The sequence below is a fragment of the Cyclopterus lumpus genome, chromosome 19 (assembly GCF_009769545.1).
Source record: "Cyclopterus lumpus isolate fCycLum1 chromosome 19, fCycLum1.pri, whole genome shotgun sequence".
Lineage (NCBI taxonomy): Eukaryota > Metazoa > Chordata > Actinopteri > Perciformes > Cyclopteridae > Cyclopterus > Cyclopterus lumpus.
In genome coordinates, this window is record NC_046984.1 from 12,935,572 (window position 1) to 12,960,823 (window position 25,252).

Genomic DNA, 25,252 nt, shown 5'->3' on the forward strand with positions numbered 1-25,252 from the left:
GTTCGTTAGGTCACCTGCTACGTTCATGTCTATTTTAATGAGATGTTACTGTACAGTTTTTGAGAAAAATAAAAGCAAAGTCGGCTCAAATGAAATTATGTTATTAATTTCCCGATATTTGAAAGTAACAGTTCTAATATTGTAAAATTATGAATAAATTGAATTTGAGCTGACTTTCAATTAAAAACAGTAGAGTAGTGTAACTTCATATGGTAATATTAATTAATATAATGTCCAAAATAATGTTGTTTTTGACTTGATATATCAAATTGGACAAATTATTGCTTAGAAATGTGTCTCTCTCGACGTGCTTTTTGGTCTGTACAAGCCCTCGTACCGTAACACCATGAATAGAGGTGCATTACATTTCAAGTGGCGGCTCACATGACCGCAGTTTTAGAACGGCAATTATTATTTATGTTGTAGAAAAGTTGACACCGGTTATTCATAAATTCTGATTCAAGCACCATCGAAACAAATCTCGATTTTATAGTCTTTACAAGGACCATGAACGGAGAAATGTCAGCAGAGAAACGTTCACGTTAGTATAACTTGGCAAAGGTATTTTAACTGTCAGTTAACACTCAACGCCACAGCACAGCATATGAAAGTGTAACGGTACCTGATTTACAAACAATAATAATAATTGTCACTCCACATTGCTATGTGGCTTGTTTGTTTTCACAAACCACATAGCTTACCTGTCGTTATAGCCACGCCCATCATGACGCACCTGACCAGGAGCAAGGAAGCAAAGACACGAACCTTGTAATAATTAAAAGCAGAGATACCGGAGGCCTGATGGGGAAACAGTCTTGATACTTTAACCAGGATCATGATCAGGAAATACATCTTATTTGCTATTGTTTTGCTGTCTTGCGTCTCGTGGATTGACAACAAAGGTAAGGCATATTCTGTTTAGTCTTTCGATGGAGCCGAAAAAGAGCATGGTTTTCGTCTTTTGTCCACATTACAATAATGGGTGGGGGTTTTTGACACTTTTGTTTTTGTTCCTACAACCTTGCTTGCTGTCTATAAAAGAAATGAATTGTGTATGCGCGATAGTTTTTCAGTTTTAAAGGAAGGGGTTCTAACAATACGGAAACTCTTAGGAAATGGGTTCAATATTCCACAATTAATTTTCCTTTTTTTTATGTAGTTAAAAAACATGTTGTCACTTGGTGTACCACAGAATGGCTCCTCAATATTGACAGTTTCTCTGTATTCACCTTCCATCCAGACAGTTTCAATGGGCTGACGTTAAAACTTTCCAAGTACTCCATTGTAAATCCTCGGGTGGTTCAGAGATGGAAAAGGAACATCAGATCGCCACAGTCGAAAGACGTAGGAAACAACCCTAGTTAATTATTATTATAACTGATATTTTAACGTGACAACTTCAAGAAGGCGTTCTTGTGTTTACCCATTTCAGAAACATGGAGAGGAGACGGTATCATATGCAGTCAACATAAACAACAGGAAGCACCTCCTCCATCTAAAAAAGAACAGGTATCCACAAAGTTGGAACTTAATTTGATCTTACTGACATTATTGTAAGTTCATACCAATGCTTCAGATGACATATCACGTAATATTATGTATTTTTTTTCTCTTCTTGTCAGAGACTTTTTGCACCCAAACTTTGTTCAATACTCAAGTAATGCCACTGGTAACCATGAGCCATCATATCCAAAACAGGATGTAAGTCGACACTTACTCATTCTGTAGTAAGACGGTTTGAAATGCCACCCCTTGAACCTTTTTTTTAAAATTGTTCTCATCCCAGGTGCATTGCTACTACCATGGAGAGGTGGAGGGATATGATGATTCAGTGGTAGCACTCAGCACATGCTCTGGCCTCAGGTTTGAATATCTCTTTCGCTGTTTCTAGCCCCTTTTTTGGGGTCCTAATTAATGCTCCAGAGCAGCAAAGGCACCTTTTTACATTTCCTCATAATAAGTTTGAAACTTAGTTTCCCACTTATTATGAGGAAATGTTTTGGGGTTTATTGTTTCAAAGATTTATTTTAATTTTTTTTTCATCAAGTTGTGCCAAGTAATGCCGCCACACCCAGGCACACAGACTGAAAGCATGTATCTAATGGTGCAATGCACTACTTCTTTTTAGGGGTGTGATCCTCCTTGGAAATGAGACCTATGGACTTGAGCCTGTGCCACAGTCAGCCACCAACGACCACCTTCTATACCTACTGAAGGACAGTGAAGGGCCGGTCACTTGTGGGGTCGTCGACGAGGCTTCATCAACGCAGAGCCATGAACCCTTTGAGCCAGGCAACTCACTGACTTCACTGCTGCGGGTCAGGATGCTCGTCACGTTCAGTGAACACCATTGTTATTGTGTGAACTGGTTTTGAAACAACAGGGTGACATGACCGCTTTTCCTGCTTTACTGTGTGTCGTTTAAACAGAGGAAGCGCAATTTACCTCAAACCAGTTATGTGGAGTTGGTGCTGGTTGCCGATCATCTCAGGGTGAGTGTGCATATGTGGCAATGACTTCATTGGAATGTAAGTGGGAACAAATTGGAAGAGGTTTTTAGTTGTTGTTTTTTTTAACTAGATGGAATTGAATATCAGAATAATAGAACTTTTACCATACTTATTGACTCGTCAGCCTTAATAAGTAATGTGCTACCCCCCACCCCCCCCACCCCCCAAATGCTAATGCTGTGGAATATAGTACCAACTGTATTTACCTTAATCTGTAAAATAATTTAATTTGTATTTACAGTATATTTATAAGAAACAAAATGAGAGTGCTGTTCGAGAGGAAATGGTGCAGATGGCCAATCTACTGGATGGGGTGAGATTTCAAGTTGTTTGTATAAGAAAGCGTGCTCAATTTTAATGAATTAAAATATCATTTTTGTGTTGTGCTATGCCTTTTTATAATCTGTTTGTATGCCTGTTTGTTTTGTTTTGCATTTTATTTTAGTATTACAAGCATCTTAATATCCGTGTGGTGCTGGTGGGCCTGGAAATCTTTAAGGATGGTAACCCCTTTGATGTGGAAGGCTCTGCAGGAGAGGTGTTGGGGAAGTTTGTCCGGTGGAGGAAGACTACTCTGTTACCAAAGATCAGGCATGACATGGCTCAACTCATTGTGTAAGTACTGCGTGTTCTTTTATCATAGATGGCCACAGTGTCAAGTTTGTAACTCATCTCTTGGTCCACTTCTTTTGTCAGTGGTCTGCCTGCGCCATACAATAATGCTATATTGGGTATGGCCTTCGTGGGCACGGTGTGCCACGTAGCGAACGCTGGGGGAATCAACGTGGTGAGTCCAATTCCTTTTTAACTTCTAACACCAGCTGGCACATTGCTTCTTTGGCAGCATGAGCTTTTCTCCAGCAACGGATACTGTCTACATTATGTATGGGGCATTCTTCCATGCTCTAAACAACAAGTCAAACGAGTTAGACTTCAATGCATTCTTACCGACTGTCACCAGATATGTATTTGTTTTTTTAATTCCTTTGCCTTGTGATGCCCTACACTATGTTGTATATCCTGTATAACGTTTACAATCCTTTAACTTTTTCCCTTCAAATAAAACACATTTTCCTATCTATATCCAATTATTTTACACTTTAAAAAAAAAAAAGATCTCTTCATTTTAGATCTCATCCTAAAAATATCCTTATTCGACTGTAGATAAGTAAAATGAATCAGACAAAAGGCTCTCTTTCATTGTGGCTTAAAAATACTCTTAATAATAAGTAGCCAAAACCCTTTTTTTTTCTTTTTTTATAATAGCGATGAATAACTTCAGTTCAAGATCCTACATTTTGGTATATTGGTAGATTGTTAGTACTGAATGTACTGTGTGTTTTACCAGTTCAGCAAGGACAACCTGGCTTATGTCTCCACCGTGGTGGCCCATGAGATGGGCCATAACCTGGGCATGAATCATGACGCTGATGGCTGCAGCTGCAACGACAAAGACTCATGCATCATGGCAAGCACTGCTGGGTAACACATCTTCCACAAAATATTCCTGAACCCCTTGAAATTAAATGAAACAAGCAGTAGTTAAAGTGCTGCTGTACAATATGTGTAGCATATTCTGTGCCTTTTTACAACATCTATAGTCTAAAACAGACTCCTGAAATTATTGACAGCTGGCAGACAGCAGTTTTTTTTAATATTTATGTTTTTAATTAAGTTGAATGTCCTGGATGGTCCATGTACTACCTGAACAGGATTTAACCACAATATGCTTCTGTATAATATCACCTTTTTTGCTGGCAGTTCATATTTTACAAAAAACTACAGTTGCATATACACTAAATCCATTTATCTTTGAATTATAAGAAGCAAATGTGTGATTTAAAAAAAAATGTTAATTGTCTCTTATCAGGTAGGAGAGAGATCATGTGGGTAATTTAACAATACACATGCTTTATGCTGATATTGATATCATTCTGTATTTATTATTGTCCCCAAAAGTCTACATATCATTCCAAAATGAATGTTTCTATGACAACAAAAATGTCAAAGATTGTTTAATGCGAGGCTTGTCCAATTGGATATTTCCATTAATGGTTTATCCTGCTACCTTGTAGGGGTTCAACCTCTTTCAGCAGCTGCAGTGAACGATACTTCGAGAACCTGATTATACGTGGAGGAGGCACGTGTCTGAAAAACCAGCCCTCCCCATCCGATGTGGTTGATGTAGCTGAATGTGGCAATGGCCGATTGGACAAAGGAGAGCAGTGTGACTGTGGCAAACCAGCGGTAGAGTACTGCCTCTCAGATACACTGACACACACGCTGTAACAGATTATTGTATTGGATAAGGATTTGAATTATAACATTTTTAATACTTCATTCTACTGTAATGTAACTGGGAGAAGTTTTCACAGTTATTTGATTTGTTTAGCCGTCATTTAGATCTAACAACAAATAAATACAATGTATACCAGAAACTTACACGGGCAGAAACTATATAGAGTTGTGGAGAATATCTTTGTTAAAAAATATTCAGTCCATGAAGCTGAGACATTTTTGATATGTTGCAAACCAATATTTAGAAAATAAAAACAGACATTTACAAATGAATTATGTGAAGAGTAATGACTAGTATTTCTTTGTAAATCAAGAATAATTATTTGGTGTAACACATTTTATTTGTTGCTTTAAATATTAGACTCACGTCATGTCATACGTCATTGGTGAAAAGATATTCTCACACAGTTAAATTCTTGTACTTTTTGTGTATTTTTAATGTACATTATTAGTATTACATATATTTTCTCTGTTTCTATTTCACACAGGAATGCAACAATAAATGTTGTGATGCTGCCACCTGCACATTTACATCTGGGGCCGTCTGTTCTCAGGGAGGCTGCTGCGATAACTGTCAGGTCAGCATTATGTTGGTCTTGATGTCAGAGTGATATAGAGAAAAGTGAGTCTTTTGTTTATTTTTTTGTGTGTGTGATTGTTTTTTGTTTTAGATCAGAGTACCTGGAGCACCATGCAGAGAGTCTGTCAACACTTGTGATCTTTCTGAATACTGTAATGGCAAGACTGAGTTCTGTCCCAACGACTTCTATGTCATGGACGGCCTGCCCTGTCAAGACCATCAAGCTACTGCGTACTGCTATGAGGGCCAATGCCAGACTTATGATGTCCAGTGCAGAAATCTCTTTGCACCAGGTACGTTTAATAATGCGTGATGCAAAGACTTTTGCAGCTAATTAAACTCCGGAAAACTGTGAAGTTTGTGTACTTTTGTTAATAATTTATGGCTGCAATTTATACCCTGTGTGCCAGTTTGTATAAAACGCTAACCTGGGAAGAATTTAAATCACTTCTCTTGCCATTAATGTTTGATATTATTTATCTTTTGGGCAGATCCAGCAACAAAGGCAGCGGATATTTGTTTTCAGACTGCAAATATTAGGGGAAACGCACTTGGTAACTGTGGAATTGACAGCAATGGACAATATCGTAAATGTACTGTAGCGTAAGTACTCTGGTTTTTAATAATGTAATGATACTAGACTGTTGATACATAGTTTTGTCACAGTTTTCCTAATGTAATATACTTAAGATGGTCATTTCAAACAATTTTATTTATTCAATTAAAGGATGGATTTGCTTTTATCTTCCAACATTTAACTCATTAACAACTGTGTTTCCTTGAACCTGCACTGCAGAAATTCCATGTGTGGGAAGTTGCATTGTGTCAACGTGGACCTCAACACCCTCCCTCCTGGTGCCCAAGTCGGTATCGAAGTCGTTCAAGGGGAAAGGTGTATTAATGCAGACTTCCACCTCGGCCCAGATGTGCTAGATCCTGGCTACGTGAACTCTGGCAGCCCTTGTGACAAAGGAAAGGTAAGCAGACCAACTATTTAATAAGGAGTGTAAAGTGGGAAAACCGGTGTTCCCGGATAGTACTGTCATTGTTAAAGTTTAAACAATGACACTCAATGACATCATCAAGTTAAAAGTATTCTCTCTCAGACCTGCCTGGACTTTAAGTGTGTGAACGCCTCTGCTCTGCTGTCCAACTTGGACTGTGATGCCCAGACAAAATGCAACAACAAAGGGGTGAGTCTGCATTTTACGTACTTTTTTTTGTACTCGGTTATCAACCAATAAATAAAAGTGTTACTTTGCTGTTATAATGTTTTCTTCAGATATGTAATGACCAAGGGAACTGCCACTGTGACAACGGGTGGGCCCCACCTAACTGTGACAAGTCAGGGCGTGGTGGCAGCATCAACAGTGGTCCTGCTCAGATAGGTGGGTTCAAATTAATGTCGTCATTCAATTTAGTTTTCAAGATAAAGCACACGGAAAGTCAAAGCTGTTATTTACACATGGCTGTTTCTACCACAGACCACTCCCTCAGGAACGGATTGTTGATCTTCTTCCTGTTGGTGGTTCCTGTTCTGGTTCTTCTCATTCTGGTGCTGCTCTACATCTTCAGGAGAGACTCCCTTAAACCATGCCTCAAAGGACGACGCCTCAAGTAAACATCACCTCACACGGAAAATATACCTATAGATACTTTATGGGCTGCAGTGTTTTATATTTAGATGCCAAGATTATTTCTTCTCATAAGTTTTCTGCTTTCACAGGTCACGTAATGTTACGAATGGAAACGCAAATGAGCAGTCGAATGGCAATGTTCAGAAAAGTGCCACAACCCAGCCTCCATCACAGGCTTCTTCTGATGAGGTACATATGTTGTGTCTTTCTCTTAGTGATCATCACTGCAGTGTAATGTTGATTTTTGCAATAGGAAAATCAGTTTTTCATTACCTGAAAGTTGGCACACTAAAGGAAAGAGAGAATTCAATCAAAAAAGATACATGTTTTCTTTTCAGCATCGCAGATTTTAATATATATATATTTTCTTTCTAATTCTAGCCTGGATATCCACCAGCTACTGCAGTTCCAATTTCTGAGTATGAACTCATTTTATTTCACTCAATCCATATTGCTCTCCCACACAGATGGACATTGAAATGTTCAATGCACAAGCAACACTATATAACCAAATTTGCACATATCCTGCAGTTTCAGGTATGGAGATATGGATTATTGGAATGCAGAGGAAAGCGCTGCACCTGTACAACCACCAGCTCCCAGGCAGGGCCCTGGAGTACCCAAACCAATCCCTCCCAAGCAGCCACCTCGCTGATTCTCTTTATATACAGGTTACAGAAGAGACAAGTTTGAAACACTGTGATCACAAAAGAGTTACTTTAACTTGTTGCCAGCATTATTCTTTTTTTTTAAAGGTGTATTGTAGTAATGTAGTAGGGAATGAGGCTTATAGACAAGTAAATATTTATTGTATTACATGTGTTTTATTAGATTTCTGTTTATCACTCGTTGGAAATTCATACCTAAAGTATCTTAAATATTCTGAAACATTTTGTATTTTATGTTACTATGTATTCAAATATTTTAAAGATTTTTATTTCATGAACGTGAACTGAATGAATGAATAAATAAATGTGTCGGACAATGGATTCAAAAGTTTTTTTTATTGCGATTGTGTGTTTTTTGGAACTGTTATTGAACTGATAGATTGTAATAATACATGAGAGGCACAGACTGGGCTTATGTAGGTGTCAGAAATGTTAAGCAAGAAAATGTTTTGTGGCTTTGCTTTTTAATTTAGTTGTTCAAAGAATTAGGGAAAAATAATCTTTTGCTTTTTTGGTGGGTGAAAGTTTAGAGACAGCGTATAGTATTTTGTGGAAAAGAAGTATATGGACCCCGGCATTTGTCCTTAAAAAATATTGAGAGGTTCTGACCCCAATGTTGGAATGTTGGGAACCACGGCCTTAAACAAACAGTTGTTGTGCTTCATATCCTAAAGTATAATATATATATATATATATATATATATATATATATATATATATATATATATATATATATATATATATATATATAATGTGCGTATGTATGTTGGACTAGCTATCTCAAGCTTTTGCCCCTTTTTATTTTGAAATGCTTGTGGCCGGACGTCACGTGACGCAGCATAATACGGAAGTTAGCCTTCAACTGCAGACACCAATAACCACCCTTTTTCTACAATATGTGTTTAATATATGAGTTTTAAAGCGGCTCTCCGGCAGCACATGGCGGCAGAGGAAGCCGGAAGTGTGGGCCGGGCTGCGGCCTGTCTGTGTGTCCTCTGCGGTCTACCTGCGGCTGGGAAGTCCACGCTGGCCCGCGAGGTCCTCAGCGCCGCTGCACAGCGCGGATGGAGAGCTGGTGTGGTGCCGTATGATGACCTGATCCCCGAGCATGCTTTTCATACCAGAGTGATGGAGGCGGACGGTGCAATCCCGAACAGTGTAATTTGATGACACTTGTATCCAAAACTAGTAGAATAGCAACATTTAAATTAATTTAAGTGGACTTTTCCTCTCAGTAGTCTAATTATATAAGACATTGTAAACTGAAATATGGTGTTGGTGTTAAAAACGTTGCAGCTGTACCTTGGAGGGTAAATTAAATGTATTGTGAGAATAACATATTTACAGACATTACAGCAAAGGAAAAAATGCACTGGTTGCAGCTTCTCATATATGATTGGTTTTCTTGGTAGTTATGGTAAACATCAGAATATGTTTGGGTTTTAGACTGTTGGTCAGACAGAACACGCCATAATGAGGACAAATGTATTCACTATAAGGGACCAGAGTCATTGTCCTCATTTGGGTTTCGGTTTGCCATAACAGTGTCAATTAAATGTAAGTTTTCCAGAAAGCATTACAAAGGGTATAATGGTTAAATGTGTTTTTCTTCTTCTATTTCTAGCACACTGAGTGGAAGTTGCATAGAGAAGCAGTTTTGCGGTGCGTTGAGCAGTTTTTAGAGAAACCTCAAGTTGCGGCTGAGCTGCCAGACAGCTGTCAGATCAACGGGTCTGCATGGGAACAATGTATTCACACTCTACGGCAGCCTGAAGCTTCGGGCAGCTCGCCGGCTGACCAGGCACCACTTCTCTTCCTACTGGATGACAACTTCTACTATCCAAGCATGAGATATGAAGTGCACCAACTTGCAAAAAAGTGTAAGCACTTCACGACATAGGCCACTAACTCATTACGATGGTAGTGGTTTTGCATGTTTTAGCCCATAAAGTATACATTTGTTTTATATATCTGCTTACATTAATTCAAGTATTCTCTAAGCTTATGTATTTCTGTCATACATTAAACCTATCAAAACCCTGATGTCTTGGAAGATCGGAGCCTTCTGCAAGCACCCAAAATGCACCAGAGAATATTTTCAAAACCATTGACTTTCAACACAAAAACATAACTTTGTTCAATTTAAATGCAACTAAGTGTCTACTTTATAAATGTCTGATCCCAAGCCAGTTGGTGTTAGTATACTGAAAATAAACCGATATTGGCTGCCTTGACAATTAGAAATCAGTGTAAAAACTATGGGATAAAACAAGCCAAACCACTCGTATGCCATTTCAATTTCCCTGTGGTTGAATTAATTTGTCTTGTTTGCCTTTTTAGACTCACTGGGTTTCTGCCAGGTGTATCTGCAGTGTGATTTGGAGTCCTGCATCAGCAGAAACCAGACCAGGTCTGAACCCATTCCTACTGAGGTGATATTGGAGATGGTGAAGCGTTTGGAGTCTCCAAATCCACAGAAGAACTCATGGGAGACGAACAGCATTTCACTCAACACCACAGACGACTTGTCCAAATGTGACATGTAAGACCGCAGAATAAGCAGTTATTAACACTTATTACTGAAGGTCACATGTATAAAGTAAGTATTCGTGTGTTGCCTCTGTCTTTTTCTCTTCCTGTCTGGCTTGTCCTTAGCCAGAGGGTGATGGAGTTGATCTCCTGTGCACTTAGCAACCCATTGAGCCCAGCTGAAGACAACACTAAACAAAAGGTGTGCCAATGTAGCTCCCCTCGAATCTTTTAATATTAAGATATGCAACCGCAGCATTTATTTGTGCTGTCGTCTCGTACTGTGCAGGAGGTGGACCGCCTTACATGTGCAACTAGTGTGGTTCACCAGACTGACCAGGCCTGTAGGCGGCACATTTCTGAAGCCATGAAGACTGCCAGAGGTCAGTTGTGAGCTTTATTAATACTACACATTTGACATTGTATGCAGTTTATCATTTAAAGCACAGCTTTATAATCATTTTTTTCTGCTTAACTTCAGAGAATCAAGTACGTCCCGAGCACATGAGGTCTTTGGCTGCTCAGCTGAATGATTCCAAAGCAGCATTTCTTCACAACCTGCGGAGACGGTTGTTTAAGGAAGCATCTTTTGCCCAAGAAGAGGATCTTGATGTAGAACGTGTGGTGAAAAGAGCAGTGGATGTTTTTGACCACGAGAAAACGGAAATCCTGTTGAGAGTAATACATGAAAATAAATGACTTTATTTGATTGCATCAAACATCTCAAGAAAATGCGTGACACTCTGTATTTAATTCAATGTAAATAAAATGTACTTGTTATGGTCATTGTGGAAAAGAAATAAAATGTATATATACTATTTTATCTTGTAATTAAAAAACTTGAAATAAATATTTTTTTTTAAGCCAAACTATTACACTCTTATTTTAAACTGAAGATACTGTGATGCAATCATGATCATCGACAAAGTCTCTGCTAATATGGTGTCAGAATACAAATGATATACTTAATCGCTACAAGATAGAAACTCATTGATCATTGTCCATAAGATAATCACATACAAACAAGTGAACCAACTGAATAAGTCTTTGCTTTAGACCCAAGATTTACACAAATCAAAAGCTATTAATTCAAATAAAATTAACATTATTTTACATTACATCTTAGTCACAAGGATCTTTACAGTGTTTCAACATTTGCTACTTTACACAGAAGTGTATACTAACAGCTTGTGAATATAAAAATAGTTTCATGGAGTGGCATAAATAAATATTAGAACAGCAAGCAGGATTATGAGTCTGGCTACACAAACTTTTAAAGAGAAAAAGAAACCAATTAAGCAGCCAGTCTTAGACATCACACTTAATTTTCTCACAACGAAATGTTAGACACTGAGATGAAAAGAAATAATTTAAAACTAGCCTAATAGGGCTATACAGATGATAGAAAAAAAATTATAGAAAAAAATGTACAGTTAAACAGCCCCACAATGAATACAGAGCTGGTGATTTATTTAAATGTCTTGTGGATCCGATATGTACACAAGAAGCTACATTAGCATAGAAGGAAGAATTCAAGATGTTTCTCTTGTTTTGTCCACCATTTGTATTTATCAATCTGTAGTAAACTGTACAGAAGAAAAATATGAAATGTAATTCAGAGTTACCAACGTTTAGATGCTGTAAAAGCAATATGTTGACAACACAAGGAGGAAAGACACCATATTCATCGATGTTGCTTGGAATCACTTTATATGTTGTCCACGAGCAAAATGGCATGAAAAGTTGTATTTGTCTACACACATGTGACCACAGATGTTGCACTGAAATGGATGTTCGTAGCCATGACAGCCCATGTGAATGGTGTAGAGGATGTTATCCAGAAAGTGAATATCACAGTGCTGGCATTTATTTAAGAGCTGTTGGTCCGCCGCGGGCAGGGCAGGGGCGGGTGTGCTCGGCAAGCTGTTGCTGAGACTCGCAGTCACTGTGTTCAAGCTGTCCTCAAAGCCGAGGCCGGGAGCAGGACTGCAACTCCCGTGGCCTGAGGTGGGAGATTCATTTTTAGGCGGTGAAGTCTGCATTCCATTTGAACATATGGCTGCATGTTCACTAGAGACATGCTGTATGAGAATGGGCTTCTCGTCCTTTAAGGACTCCCTGTCCGGGGATGCAGGGGCCTGAGACTCGGGATGAAGGTCGGCTAACTGACCGGCAAGTGTAGACAGCTGGTCCAGTGGGTTAATGAAAGTAAAACAATTAGCATCTCTTTTGCGACTGTCATTCTCATCCACCTTGGGATGGTTATTTTGATCGCTGCTGTGCATATGGTGGTGGATCTTGGGAGACATGTCATTTAGATAATCCGACTTCGACGTCCCCATGGAGGGAGGGTTGTAGTTGACGAGCATTCGCCTGCTGAAGCCCAACGAGGCGGTCCTCTTCTGCAGGGAGCTCAGCATTCTTTTGTTGGAGAAAGAAGAGCGGACGGCCCTGGTGGGGAGGAGCTTGTGGCGTCGGCGGCGGTGGTGCGACAGGTTGCTACGGTCACTACAGCGGAAGGCGCAGACGTCACACTTGTAAGGTTTCTCACCCGTGTGCGAGCGCACGTGGGCTTCCAAGTGGCGCTCGTACGCCGAGGCAAATGGGCACAGCTGGCAGCGATGAGGCTTCTCTCCTGGGTGGGGGGTGGGGGGCAGGAAATAATTGTAGTTATAAAATTCATAGTAGCACGAATACTTTACTGTGAAAGAGTAAACAGATACTATGAGGCAGTAAGTACAATGTATTATACAAAATGTACACGATGAGATAGACAAAAAAAGTACATCGCATTGACAATATATGCATCCAATATATCATCCTTAATTTGTGAAAATAACTGACATGTAGTTGATATATGGTACTGGTACAGTAGATGATTAGGAAAATTCCCAGTCCATTCGAGTGGGAATGTCAAATAGACTTGAATATACTTCATGACCTACACCCTGAGAGCCACTGGTATGCATGCTGTGTTTCATTTGTCCCCATGAACACTGACCTGTGTGGATGCGGATGTGCTCTATTAAACGAGCCATGCCCTTGTTGGCGTAGCTGCAGTAGCTGCACTTGTACTTCCCATCGCAGGTCCTCTCCAGGCCGTCCACCTGGACATCTGGCCCATCCTCCATCGGCAGGCTCACGTCCACCGACGGGGGGTCCAGACCGTTCTGCTCAGTTCTGGGGGCAACTTAAAAACCAAAAACGCACAAACGACTGTCATCAAACGACACGCTATCGAAGACACAACAGCATCGCTCTAAATGTACCGTCCTCCATTCCCACCGGCTTGAAACGGCTCCCCCGGCTCTTTGTCTCCGCAAACAGAGCCCGAGATCATGTTGACATGCTGGGTCTGCTGGGTCAGATATTCTTGGAATTCCTTCACAAAATCCACAGGCTCGGTCTTGATCTCTTCCATACTGTGTGTGGAGCCTAATACGATCCAGAGGAGATGAGTGGACAGTCGGACGCTCTCACTTCGGACACTTGCAACCTGCAGTGAGTTAGCGAATGGATGCCTGTGAAAACTGTGCACTGGTTAGCTCAACAACATACACGTTGTCTCGCTAGCTCGACACCTTAAAGCGATTTTCATTATTATTAACACCGATTATCTTTCACCACCCTCAACACAGTTCATAGCTCACCTTTTCAGCGTCTAAGTAACATTATTGCTAAGCGGAGACAAGTGTGCAAACGGTGCCCCGGGGATAAATTATCCGACTCGGACTGTTACCAAGTGAACGCTTCCGTTTTTTTCACTGACACGTCTGTGTTCCGTACTCCTCCAAACGCAACTGTTGCGTTCGGGGACTATCGTCGAAAATAATTATTTTCTTAAATGTGGCACATATTCGAACGAGTTGGCACAGTTTATAATTAAATAGTGACGTCTTCAAAAAAAACATTCCCTTCGGTCACTTACACACATCAAAGCACGTTCAGTTTCCTTTTGTTTAAACCTACTGATAAGTGCATCCACAGGAGAGCTTCACGACTGGTGTATTTATTTAAACTGTGCTTAATTTACGCTTAATTTTCAAGTGTCCGATTCCCCAAAGGAGCACATGAAGGCAGCATCAAACCTCTGGTGGTCCGAGCATGCGGTGAGAGGTGCTTGCGTTTAAACTCATTTTGTAACTAATGATGGCTGCATCATTGGTCAGGCTTTTCTCAAAGGAAATATTGAAATATACCATAACAATATGAAGAAATACTATTGAATAAATTCATTTAGTTACATTTATTTCTGTATATGTATTTAAAGGCGTATTGCCTGATTATTACGTTCACCGGAAGTTTGCTCTTATTGCGAAAAGAAAATTCCGGGCTGGCTTGACTGTCTTTTTCGAAGTGGAGACTGGTTTGACCGCAGTCACAAACGGCACCTGAAGGCAGCATTAAACCTCTGGTGGTCTACGCACGCCGTGACGTATGCACGCATGTAAACATTTTGTAACTAATGATGGCGGCATCATTGCTCAGGATTTTCACAAAGGTGAGATTGATTGTTACAGTATAAGCAATTTCGGCACTGCATTTATTAAATGTCCCAGTGCAGCAAACCTTTATCCTACGTGGCGTTAACGTAACGTAAGAGCTGGCTCTTGTTGACTTTCCGAGCTAACATACAGCTAAAACTAGCATGAGGGCACAGGTTAACTTGTAGTACTGGTAGATTACATTACAAACCCGGCAGGACGTGAAGAATTGATAAACCTCTTTTTCAAAGTGTGCATTTCCACTTTTGTCTGTCCTGTTTTTAGTCGTGTAGAAATATCTCTCGACCATGGGGTGCATGCCCGGCTGGATGGAGGAGCAGGTCATCCAATCCTGCCCCAGAGGTGTCCTCAGACCAAGCAGTTGGTATGGTCTCCTTTCCTCCACTGCAGACATATTCAGAGGAGGAGAGCATGATGAGGGAAGCAGGTGAGTTGGACATACGTATGGTCGTCTCATGGATTCTACTGCTCCTGGCAGCTGAACACTGAACATATGTCTTGTTCTTTGACAGTAAAAAAATGTGCCCAAGAGCGCATTGCTCCGTTTGTGTCAAAGATGGATGAGAACTCTGCCATGGACGAGGAAGTGATCAAAACTCTTTTTGAACAGGGTGTATGTAAATCATTTAATTGTGAATTATCAAATATGTCTGTTCACTGAAGTCAGTGTTTGTCTTTCTTTCTACCCAAGTGACTGATATACATTTTTTTTTTTTTTTTACAGCTCATGGGCATTGAGATTGACCCGGAGTACAACGGCACTGGCTCCACCTTCTTCTCCTCCATTCTGGTCATTGAGGAGCTGGCGAAGGTGGATGCCTCTGTGGCTGTGCTCTGTGACATCCAGAACACGCTGATCAACACGCTATTCACCAAACTAGGTACAACAGCTCAGAAAGAGCAGTACCTCAGCCGACTGTCAACCGACATGGTGAGCAATTTAACATACTGTCTCGACAGTGTATGCCATAAAACACGACATTGTGGGTGTGGCATAATACGGTCGATCTCTTGATTCTGCACTGTATTTACTGTAATGTTTTCCTGCACTTCCTTTTGAACTGTACCTGTGTCACGTCACACAGGTTGGAAGCTTCTGCCTCTCTGAAGCAGAGTCGGGGAGTGATGCCTTCTCTCTGAAGACGCGTGCTGACAAACACAAAGACTATTACATCATCAATGGATCCAAGATGTGGATCAGTAATGCAGAGCATGCAGGTGTTTTCCTAGTGATGGCAAATGTCGACCCCTCTTCTGTGAGTAGCTGCTCAGCTCTACAATCTTTGTTTCTCTTGTCGGTTAAAAAAACAAAAAAACAAACATCCATAATCTTCATCTCGCATCTCAAAGATTGTTTGCAATATAAAAGTAATATCTGATTTCCCCTGTTTTCTTAAATGCAGTTCAACTGTTGAAGGCAGAGTTAGTCATCTTGCAGCCATGCGACAGCCAGGGACACTCGATTTATAATTTTTGTTTAAACTCACTATCAATTGACAGGGATACAAAGGCATCACCTGCTTCATCGTGGACCGGGACACGGAGGGGCTTGAGATCTGCAAGAAGGAGAACAAACTCGGCCTGCGTGCGTCCTCCACCTGCCCGCTCAACCTTGATAATGTCAAGGTAACGCCTCGCACTGCGCCGGACCAATTCAATTCAGTTTATTTTATATATCCCAATCACAAATTACACATTTGCCTCAGAGGGCTTTACAATCTCTGAACAGATACGACATCCCTGTCCCAGGACCTCACATCGGATCAGGAAAAAATAGAAAAAATGCAGAGCCATGGCAGGAGGCTGGCCCACCAGGCAGGAGGCATCAGACACAGCCAGGTCCAATGGACCCTATGAGATGTGAAGTCACAAAGACTCCGGGGAGGAAGCAGAGTTAGTAATGTGTAATGGAGAGATGTAAATTCATCCATAAGAAGAGAGAGAAGCGGAGATAGGTGCTCAGTGTATCCTAAAACATCCCCCATCAGCCTGTAAGCCTATAGCAGCATATCTAGGGTCTGGATCAGGGCAAATGAAAAAATACAGTCCTTGAGATTTGCTTAACGTGGGAGTTAAAGGACAAGTCCCGATCAAAGATGACACTGAGATTCTTTACATTGGAATTAAGGCTCTTAGAGAGGAAGGGAAGGTTAGAGATTGGCCTGTAGTTAGCCAACTCCTCTGGATTAAGAGTGGCCTTCTTCAGGAGAGGTTTAATTACAGCTACTTTGAAGGAATGTGGTACATGCCCTGTGAGCAAAGACACATTAACAATATCCAACAGAGAGGTGCCAATTAAAGGCAAAACGTCTTTAAGCAGCCTCGTTTGGATCGGGTCCAAGAGACAGGTAGACGGTTTAGAAGTAGAAACTGTTGAAGACAATTGGTCAAGGTTGATGGGAGAAAAGCCATCCAAATATACACCAGGGCATACAGCCGTTTCCAAGGCCACTCCTCTTGAGGACAGATCGGCACTGGTTGAGGGTTGAGATCATCAAACTTGCCTCTAATAGTTCAAATCTTTTCATTGAATAAGTTCATGAAGTCATTACTACTGAGGTCTAAAGGACCAGCGTGAAGCCGTGGCTTTTACCAACTTCCTGCTTTTCATTTTAGGTCCCAGAGAAGAACATTTTGGGCCAGATCGGTCAGGGGTACAAGTATGCCATCGAGATGTTGAATGAGGGCAGGATTGGAATTGCCGCTCAGGTAGAGCAGTCTTTAAATACATTATCTACTTAAAACAAGCTAAATTTGCTCTATTCAAGATTACAAAGTGTGAGGGAATTATTGCTTGTGCTGACCTTGTCTCTGTGTTTCAGATGATCGGGCTGGCACAGGGCTGCTTTGACCATACTATTCCTTACACCAAGCAGAGAGTCCAGTTTGGACAACGCATCTTCGACTTCCAGGTTAACATCCACGATGGACTCCCCTCTTTCAGTGGTTACTCACATTATTCTGGGGACCAGTGTGTTCGTGGGGTTCTCACGTCGTTACGGTACTGTCTGTATTCCAGGGCATGCAGCACCAAATAGCGCACGTGGCATCGCAGATTGAAGCTGGTCGGCTGCTGACGTACAACGCGGCTCGTCTGAAGGAAGCTGGGCGACCTTTCATCAAGGAGGCCTGCATGGCGAAATACTTCACTGCAGAGGTCAGCTTCCTCAGTCACTGACTACACTTCAACGCCAGGGAACTCCTGTACAAATCAATATTTTGGGGCTTTGTGAAACATCTTTCTGGTTGGATTAAAGTAATTATAATGTCAGATTTATGGCCAAGTAGGATTTCACATAAAAGCAATTATAGTATTGCAGAAATGACAAAACATGCATATAGAATAGAGGAAATATACCATAAAAATATGAAGAAATGCTTAAAATAAATCTGTGCAGAGCTGTGCCGATTTTAGAAGTGGTAGGTTTGTGCAGAAATGTCTTAAATTGTCCAAGGAATGTACAAAGGTTAAAGTAACGCATATGGAAATGTGGAGGTGTTCATTTAACGTGTCATGTCTCCGGGACGGGATAAGAGTCTGTTATGTTTTATTTTTCCTCAGGTTGCAACCCTAACCACATCGAAATGCATTGAATGGATGGGAGGGGTCGGCTTCACCAAAGACTACCCCATAGAGAAATACTACAGAGACTGTAAAATTGGTGAGCATGACGGATACAGTGCATGAAATATGCACCACTAGACACACATGGGCTTGTTGGCACACTGCTTGTTGGATTGTTGGTGACTTTAGAGCGGGTTTAGGTAACTACAATGTGGGAAAGGACACATCTTGTGAGGGTCAGGTGTAGCTGTTAGTCATTGGACCAGAGTGGGGCAGAGAGAAGGGCTGATAGCAGCGGCTGTAATCCGACTCTGCAGGAATTCCCCCCCCCCCTACCTCAGTGAGATCGGCTTTTCTGCTGTTGCCCTTCAAAGCAAAAGCTCAACATGGAGCATGAATTGCGAGTGGCTTTTCTGCTGTTGCCCTTCAAAACAAGAGCTCAACATTGAGCATGAATTGAGAGTGGCCATACCAAGCCTGCAACCCCGTTTCTAAAAGACTTGTAGTGGAAAGCAGGCTCATTGCAGCCGATAGTACTGATACAACTTGATGGCTCACACTTACATGCACTCATTTAACTTGTTTTGTTTAGTTTTTCACAGGTTGCACTTTATCGATTGCAATTTTCTTAATTCTATTATTTGAAAAAGCACAGATGAATGTTGACCTTGTTTTGTACGACAGGAATTGACTCTAATGCTTTGGTTTGTCTCCCATGTGCAGGCACCATTTATGAGGGCACAACAAATGTTCAGCTATCTACGATAGCCAAGTTCATTGATAAAGAGTATGATCACTGACTCCATCGGACTGGAGCCTGATGGATCCCAAATCTGTGTCACACTCCATATTCTTCCCCTCAAATGACTTTGTTGAGTGCATTGCTGTAGATCTACATTCATGTTTCTAGAGTTTTGTTGCAGTTATAGATGTTTGTTACCAATACCACCAATGTTTTCTCTCGTTAAGTGATTAACACTACTGATGTTACTGATGCTGGAGGTATATTTCTCTAGTTTTTTGTTTAAAGTTGCTCTGGTACAACAATGATTTTTGTTCTACTGCTTTCTATCAGACTTTTCCAAAAGTCTAGGAGTAACTCAATTTTTGTAGAGCTGTGCCGCTTCCCTCTTGTTCGCACTGTTTCTTCTGCTTATTCAGATATGGTGATGAATCATGACAGCACAGCATAACTCATCCATATGTTTCAAGATGAGAATCTTGAAAGAATTTTTATTTTATTTTTTTCAGTGCCTTCAGGGTCGGCTATGACTTGAGCTCAATCACTTAATAGTGTGTTGCTTACACAGGCTCTCAATTAGGTGAATTCTAACATTTTTACACACTCAATGCTGTAAAGTTCCTTATTTGTGGAAATCATATCAACAAAATATTCTGTATAGAGTAATATATCAATAACTTTGCCAATACCAATAAATCTGATGTATGATAGTGCAATTGACCGTCTTTCTTTGGTGTGACTGAGGTAGATGAATACGCAGACCTGTCACTAGATGGCAGCATTCTCCAAAGTGGCAGCAGCACTTTGAGTTGAGGCAGCTTCTCACTGAGAGACTCATCCTACAAGTCGTTTACCAGCCTGTCACCTCTAATGACATTTTATATCAGTTTAATTATGCCCGTGCTTCAGACGAAAAGGGCCTGGCTTGCATAATCGACTCACTGATAATTGTTCAGGTGAGATTGATGACAAACCCACTGCCTACATGTGCTGTGTAAAATGAGGTCTGTTGTTTTACACTACAGAGACATGCTGTGTTCAAGTACACAGACTAGTAATAATGAATTCTGCAAGCTATCAGTTTAACAAAAAAAAAATGGAGATTGTTACAATTGTCAATTATGTCAGATCTCCATGAAGTTAATGTGGAAGATTTGTCATTACATTAATGAAACTTTATTTTAACAGGGAAATAACAACACTCTTTCTCTTTTGTAGCCTGACAACTATACCTTTATTCAAAAAGGAGAGAAGGGAAAAGGTACATTGATATATGAAAAAAAAAAGAGACAAATATGTGGAGATCATATCTGACGAAGTGTACTCTCAATAGCAAAACATTTTCCTTTTGTTAAATGTCTGTTAGATGTCTTTGGGATTGTCACCATAAGATTGTATTTACTGATATTCAGTGTAACCTGTTGACACCAGATCAAACGCAACAGATATTATTTTAAGACAAAGTATCATTGAGGCGTGGATACAAAAACTCCAACATGAGTAGAGTTAGTCTTTTCTAATTAGATTTAAACATGACGGGTTCAAATTAAATGAACACAGATGGAGAACAAAATGTTACTAACAAGATCAGCACCATGTTTTACTAAAACGTCAAAATTGAAAACACAGGCCTGCGTTTGCATCATTGATTAGTCGTATACTTTGTTTGCCCCTCTGATCCACTCTGACTTGCTCTGTCTATTGTTCAATGAGCATAATCTGATGGAAACACAGCTATCTGCTTTGCACTTTGCATTGCCAAACGCGGCTCAACTAGCCTCTTTTTCCGCCCCCATCTTTAACACAGCTATGAGACCTCTAATTATGCGGGGATTCAAGTAGCGTTTCACAAAACACAGTGTTGTCCTTTAGAGCTGGAGAGCGCTCCGTGAGCTAAGAGGACAGGCTGGATGTTTGTAGGTTGAGCAGATTACATATTTGTATTCATTTCTCTGCATCCGCTTGAAGTTTGGTGTTAATGATGAATCTCAAATGAATTCAATGTGGTTATTTATTTATTTTCCCCCCATTTTTACTAATAAGTCTGAGCCAAATGTACCCTCAAACATCTCTTCCAAAGATTGTGTGAGAGGCGCGTGTGTTTACTTTAGGATTTTCTAACTGACATACATTAAAAGCATATTCCAGAGGCCATGTTGGTTGATTTAAAAAGCCATGATTCCTTATACCTCTCTTAGTTTCTTCAATCTTAAAAGAAAACCATTTTGACGACTTACAAATGTGAACACAATCTCCATATCATTTAATCTGACCACGTTGTTTTGTTTTTATGAATGCCTCAATTACACTTGCAAATATATGTTGCTGCATCCAAGCACCTGCATTATTGTAATATTTGACAGAAGACTTCTGACTTGTGTCATCCTCATGTATAACATCACCTGCTGCCCCAGGCTTTTGTCTAAAAGCTGATTTGAAAAGTCTTTATCACATGTGAGCATTCAATTTAATGTCTGCCTGTAGCACTTCCTGACTAATATAATTACATCAGTCAATGGGCTCTGGTGCAGGTACATCATGCTTTCCTGTTGCACGGAGGTGAAACAGATGATATTTGAGCATCTGAATGAGGTTGATCCTCTGCAGGTCACACAGTTCCACAACAGCACGCCAAAGTCAAACTAAAGAAATGTGCTATCTTCTTCTATAATAATCTGTCTTTTGTGTGTGGTGAGAAATACATATAACACTGTTTTTAAAGTTGAAATCTCCTCTTTTTTGTTGTTATTTTTGATGTTTTCGGTGTTTTACGATAGTGCGTAAAATATGCGTAATTTGCGTAATATGTGTGCCAAGGCCTCGTAGAGGTGTGATAATCCCTGGACCGTTTATTCAATTTACTAACAGATGATTGCGGCTCGTGCACGCCCCCCCCCCCCCCCCCCCCCCCCCCCCCCCCCCCCCCCCTGAAAAAAAAAAACCCTGAGACGTTCTCCTCTTTAATCTAATTGGATGATAAGTGGGTACGCCCGAAGCCAAAAACGCTTGCCCGGCCTATTTCTCCGTAGTCTATTCTCGTCACAACCCCTCGCGGTTTCATCTCAAATCCCATTTGCTATTGTACCTGTCCAATAGCAGAGCCGGAGCGCGTTTTAACTCGGATGGCATTTTTTTTAATTTCATCATTGCAATCCAGCGCAAGTTTGACGCAGTGATCCCTGAGCTCTCCCTCTGATCATCCTCGGGAGCTGTTTCTCTCATCTCTCGCTTATAGTTTTTTTTATTATTTTTTTTAACAAAAACGATCATCTTTTTTCGGGTGTTGTTTTTATTCGACCTAGATAAGTTTTGATGGTGATCCACATCGGACAGTAATCGGCGATGGCAGACTCTGATGCGCAAGAGACTCGCCAACCTGCAAAAGACTCGCCGTTCTCCATAAAGAACCTGCTGAACATTGAAGACAAACCCACAAAGCCCAAAAGCTTCCTCGGCTCGTCCAAAGCGGTGTTTGAAGGCAGCTTCTTCTCTCGGCTCGGTGACTTGTCTTTCCCTCGATTCGAGTTGCCAACACAGAGAATTGGACTATCGGCGCAGTATTTGGAGAGAGCGTCCACCTGGTGGTACCCGTACACGCTCGGGACGCATTTGAGGACTGGAGGTAAATGTAGTTAACGTTGAGGCTGCTAAATGTGGTGTTCTGGTTTGGAGAAATCTGAAAATGTATAATCGTTGTATAGCAAAGAAACCATAATGTGGGATTTGAAATAAGCCTATACACGAATTATCGAGAATCATGTAACACAGTAAATGCAATATTACAACAACATATCAAACCGCATATTCTATTATTCAAAAGTTGTTGCCTTTGGAGATCACACGTGTAATGGCTTAGCGGGTCATATTTGAACACATTATTTGTTTTTCTTTTCTTAAGCAGGGTCCGAGAAGGCCAACCTGAGGGAAGCATCGCCGGCACCGGACAGGCGCTCCCCGGATCTCCCAAAAAGTGACCATGATGGCAAAGAGGAAAGCGCCGAGGATGATATCGCCCTGGATGACAGTGACTCGGAAGAACCGAAGAAAGAAATAGACCAGGAGGACGACTGGAGGAGGAAAACGGGAGATCTGGACTCCGATAGCAAGCCCTGTCGGAAGAAGAAGACGCGCACGGTGTTTTCCAGAAGTCAGGTCTTCCAGCTGGAGTCCACCTTCGACATAAAGCGCTACCTGAGCAGCTCGGAGAGGGCCGGCCTGGCCGCGTCCCTTCACCTGACAGAGACGCAGGTGAAAATCTGGTTTCAAAATCGGAGGAATAAGTGGAAAAGGCAGCTGGCCGCGGAGCTGGAGGCGGCCAACCTGAGCCATGCGGCGGCGCAGAGGATTGTGCGGGTTCCCATACTTTACCACGAGAACGGGGCCACAGAAACCGCCGGGGGCCCCGCTGCAATCTCCCCGGGCAGCCAGTCACTCCTGGCTTTCCCCCACCACATGTACTATTCCCACCCGGTGCCCCTGCTGAGGCCTGTTTAACACTGACTGCCGCATCTGTACATATGTTTTTAAATAAGAGTGACCTTCATTGGAAAAAAAAATACAATTTTGTATATTTTGTAGATTGAACGGACATAATGTTAGGTCATGTTATTATTATTATTATTATTATTATTATTATTATTATTATTATTATTATTATTATTATTATATTCTATGTAATCATCATTTATCCTGCTGGAGCGTCCTTGAGCAAGTCCATATTGCAATTACAATTGGTGTTATAGGAATCATTATTATTGTTATTATTATTATTATTATTATTATTACTGGTGAAACTGTTACAGGCTCAAAAGTGGGTGAACATAATTTAATGTATTCAATTTGGAAAAAAACAAACTTGTTTTGAACAGGGTTGACTGTCCTTGTGTATTACAGAGATCTGTGTCAGTGTTTGTAGGAAAAACATGTGGAATTTATTATTTTTATATTTTTCAATATTGTGCAATAACGTTGGCTTCACATTAGGCTGCCAGCCTTTGTCACCTATACAAAAAAAAATCCTGTTTCTCTTTGTTATAGTGCAGACAATCATGTGATCCTTCAGAAAATCCCCGAACAACTGCAGGTGATGGGCATTTGTTTTTATGACGCAGTGTTTTGCCGGTAATTTGAAAGCCATGCAAAGAGCCAAAAATAGCCTCTGTTTTTGTGTGTTATTTTCTCTGATATTGTTTTTGAAATGATGTCTATTATATATGGTCTTACGCTCAGTAAAAAAAAATCCGTTCCCATAAAAAATGTATGCGTAATATAATTGTGACGTAAATGGAAAATGAATCATTCAAATCATTCGTGTGCTAAAGATCCTGGTTTTCAAACATTTGAAAGGATGGAGCGAAGGCACGTTGAGTGTCTGCATGACCGGGGTCTCTAAAATAAAATGCTAACATTTGAACAGGTTGTCTAACGAATGAAGACTATCATTTTTAATCTGATGAATTGAAAAAATGGTGTGCAATGCCTTCATATAAACATAATTTGAGAAATTATTATAAAGGAGGTTTTTTGGCCGATAGGCTGTTGACGACACACACATTTGATCTATGCATTTTTCTGCACAAGTTTCTTAAAAAACGATAATTGTGCAGCTATATATAGGCTGTCTCACACACACATTAAATCAAGATGAGCACTATTATGAGGCAATGGGGATTAAATAGTCCAGGAGTCAGTCGTTAAATTGCCACAAATGTGTATGATATTGATGAGAAGTTTTTTTTTTTTTTTTTAGTCTGAGACTGGCCGAAGAGACTGCATATAGTACTGGACCTATTTGGGCAAAGTACTCCTTAAAACACAACAACAATAATATAAAGAAGGCTAGCCTATGGTAATAGTTAGTTCTAACTAAGTTAGTTCTATATCAGCGTACATAGGCTATAGCTGTAAACTATAGGCTGATATAGAACTAACTCCACGCCAGTTGATTTTATAGCCATATTATAAGATGTTCATAGTTTGTAATTGGCTTCAAGGGACACATTATGTATTTTCAGAATCAGAATAATTTATTGGCCAAGTACGTTGCATACAAGGAATTTGTTTGCACGTTTATACAAAGACGAATAAAACAATAACAATACAAATATAATAAAACAATAAACATAGTGCAATAATAGATAAATATGATAAACATAGTGCAGCATAGCTTCAAAAAAATAAACATTTTAGCATTGTATCAATCTTAAATGAAAGACACA

The 25,252-nt window shown here is 40.4% G+C and overlaps 5 protein-coding genes across 7 annotated transcripts; 4 read left to right on the forward strand and 1 right to left on the reverse strand.

The window, feature by feature from the left end:
• The first annotated feature begins 594 nt into the window (after positions 1 to 594).
• Positions 595 to 8,017, forward strand: zgc:174164 (uncharacterized protein LOC570656 homolog). Its single transcript, XM_034557865.1, has 22 exons — positions 595 to 902; positions 1,241 to 1,344; positions 1,433 to 1,509; positions 1,623 to 1,701; positions 1,787 to 1,863; positions 2,129 to 2,318; positions 2,430 to 2,492; positions 2,752 to 2,823; positions 2,956 to 3,125; positions 3,207 to 3,297; positions 3,859 to 3,992; positions 4,586 to 4,757; positions 5,297 to 5,386; positions 5,480 to 5,681; positions 5,880 to 5,991; positions 6,185 to 6,365; positions 6,495 to 6,581; positions 6,671 to 6,776; positions 6,873 to 7,005; positions 7,115 to 7,214; positions 7,407 to 7,444; positions 7,557 to 8,017. Exons 1-22 carry the CDS (start codon positions 836 to 838, stop codon positions 7,678 to 7,680), a joined length of 2,469 nt encoding a protein of 822 aa, XP_034413756.1. The 5' UTR covers positions 595 to 835; the 3' UTR covers positions 7,681 to 8,017.
• Positions 8,018 to 8,534: 517 nt separating this feature from the next.
• Positions 8,535 to 10,948, forward strand: LOC117749167 (L-seryl-tRNA(Sec) kinase). Its single transcript, XM_034559396.1, has 6 exons — positions 8,535 to 8,851; positions 9,318 to 9,573; positions 10,034 to 10,235; positions 10,349 to 10,424; positions 10,512 to 10,605; positions 10,704 to 10,948. The coding sequence occupies exons 1-6, from the start codon at positions 8,603 to 8,605 to the stop codon at positions 10,919 to 10,921; spliced, it is 1,095 nt and encodes a 364-aa protein (XP_034415287.1). The 5' UTR covers positions 8,535 to 8,602; the 3' UTR covers positions 10,922 to 10,948.
• Positions 10,907 to 13,998, reverse strand: LOC117749165 (zinc finger protein Pegasus-like). 3 transcript variants are annotated; one of them, XM_034559393.1, is made up of 4 exons: positions 13,873 to 13,998; positions 13,508 to 13,718; positions 13,224 to 13,412; positions 10,907 to 12,857 (listed from the first exon to the last, which is right to left on the reverse strand). In XM_034559393.1, exons 2-4 carry the CDS (start codon positions 13,641 to 13,643, stop codon positions 11,926 to 11,928), a joined length of 1,257 nt encoding a protein of 418 aa, XP_034415284.1. In that variant the 5' UTR covers positions 13,644 to 13,718; positions 13,873 to 13,998; the 3' UTR covers positions 10,907 to 11,925. The 3 variants fall into 3 exon arrangements, with proteins under 3 accessions (XP_034415284.1, XP_034415285.1, XP_034415286.1); XM_034559394.1 differs by having other exon boundaries at positions 13,508 to 13,743; XM_034559395.1 differs by having other exon boundaries at positions 13,508 to 13,752.
• A 314-nt stretch (positions 13,999 to 14,312) lies between these two features.
• acadsb (acyl-CoA dehydrogenase short/branched chain) lies at positions 14,313 to 19,750 on the forward strand. The gene is made up of 11 exons (XM_034559532.1): positions 14,313 to 14,723; positions 14,992 to 15,154; positions 15,240 to 15,340; positions 15,452 to 15,658; positions 15,813 to 15,983; positions 16,228 to 16,353; positions 17,344 to 17,436; positions 17,550 to 17,639; positions 17,747 to 17,884; positions 18,290 to 18,389; positions 19,016 to 19,750. Exons 1-11 carry the CDS (start codon positions 14,688 to 14,690, stop codon positions 19,090 to 19,092), a joined length of 1,302 nt encoding a protein of 433 aa, XP_034415423.1. The 5' UTR covers positions 14,313 to 14,687; the 3' UTR covers positions 19,093 to 19,750.
• Positions 19,751 to 22,370: 2,620 nt separating this feature from the next.
• Positions 22,371 to 23,528, forward strand: LOC117748981 (homeobox protein HMX3-B). Its single transcript, XM_034559147.1, has 2 exons — positions 22,371 to 22,656; positions 22,936 to 23,528. The coding sequence occupies exons 1-2, from the start codon at positions 22,377 to 22,379 to the stop codon at positions 23,526 to 23,528; spliced, it is 873 nt and encodes a 290-aa protein (XP_034415038.1). The 5' UTR covers positions 22,371 to 22,376.
• The last annotated feature ends 1,724 nt before the right edge of the window (positions 23,529 to 25,252 follow it).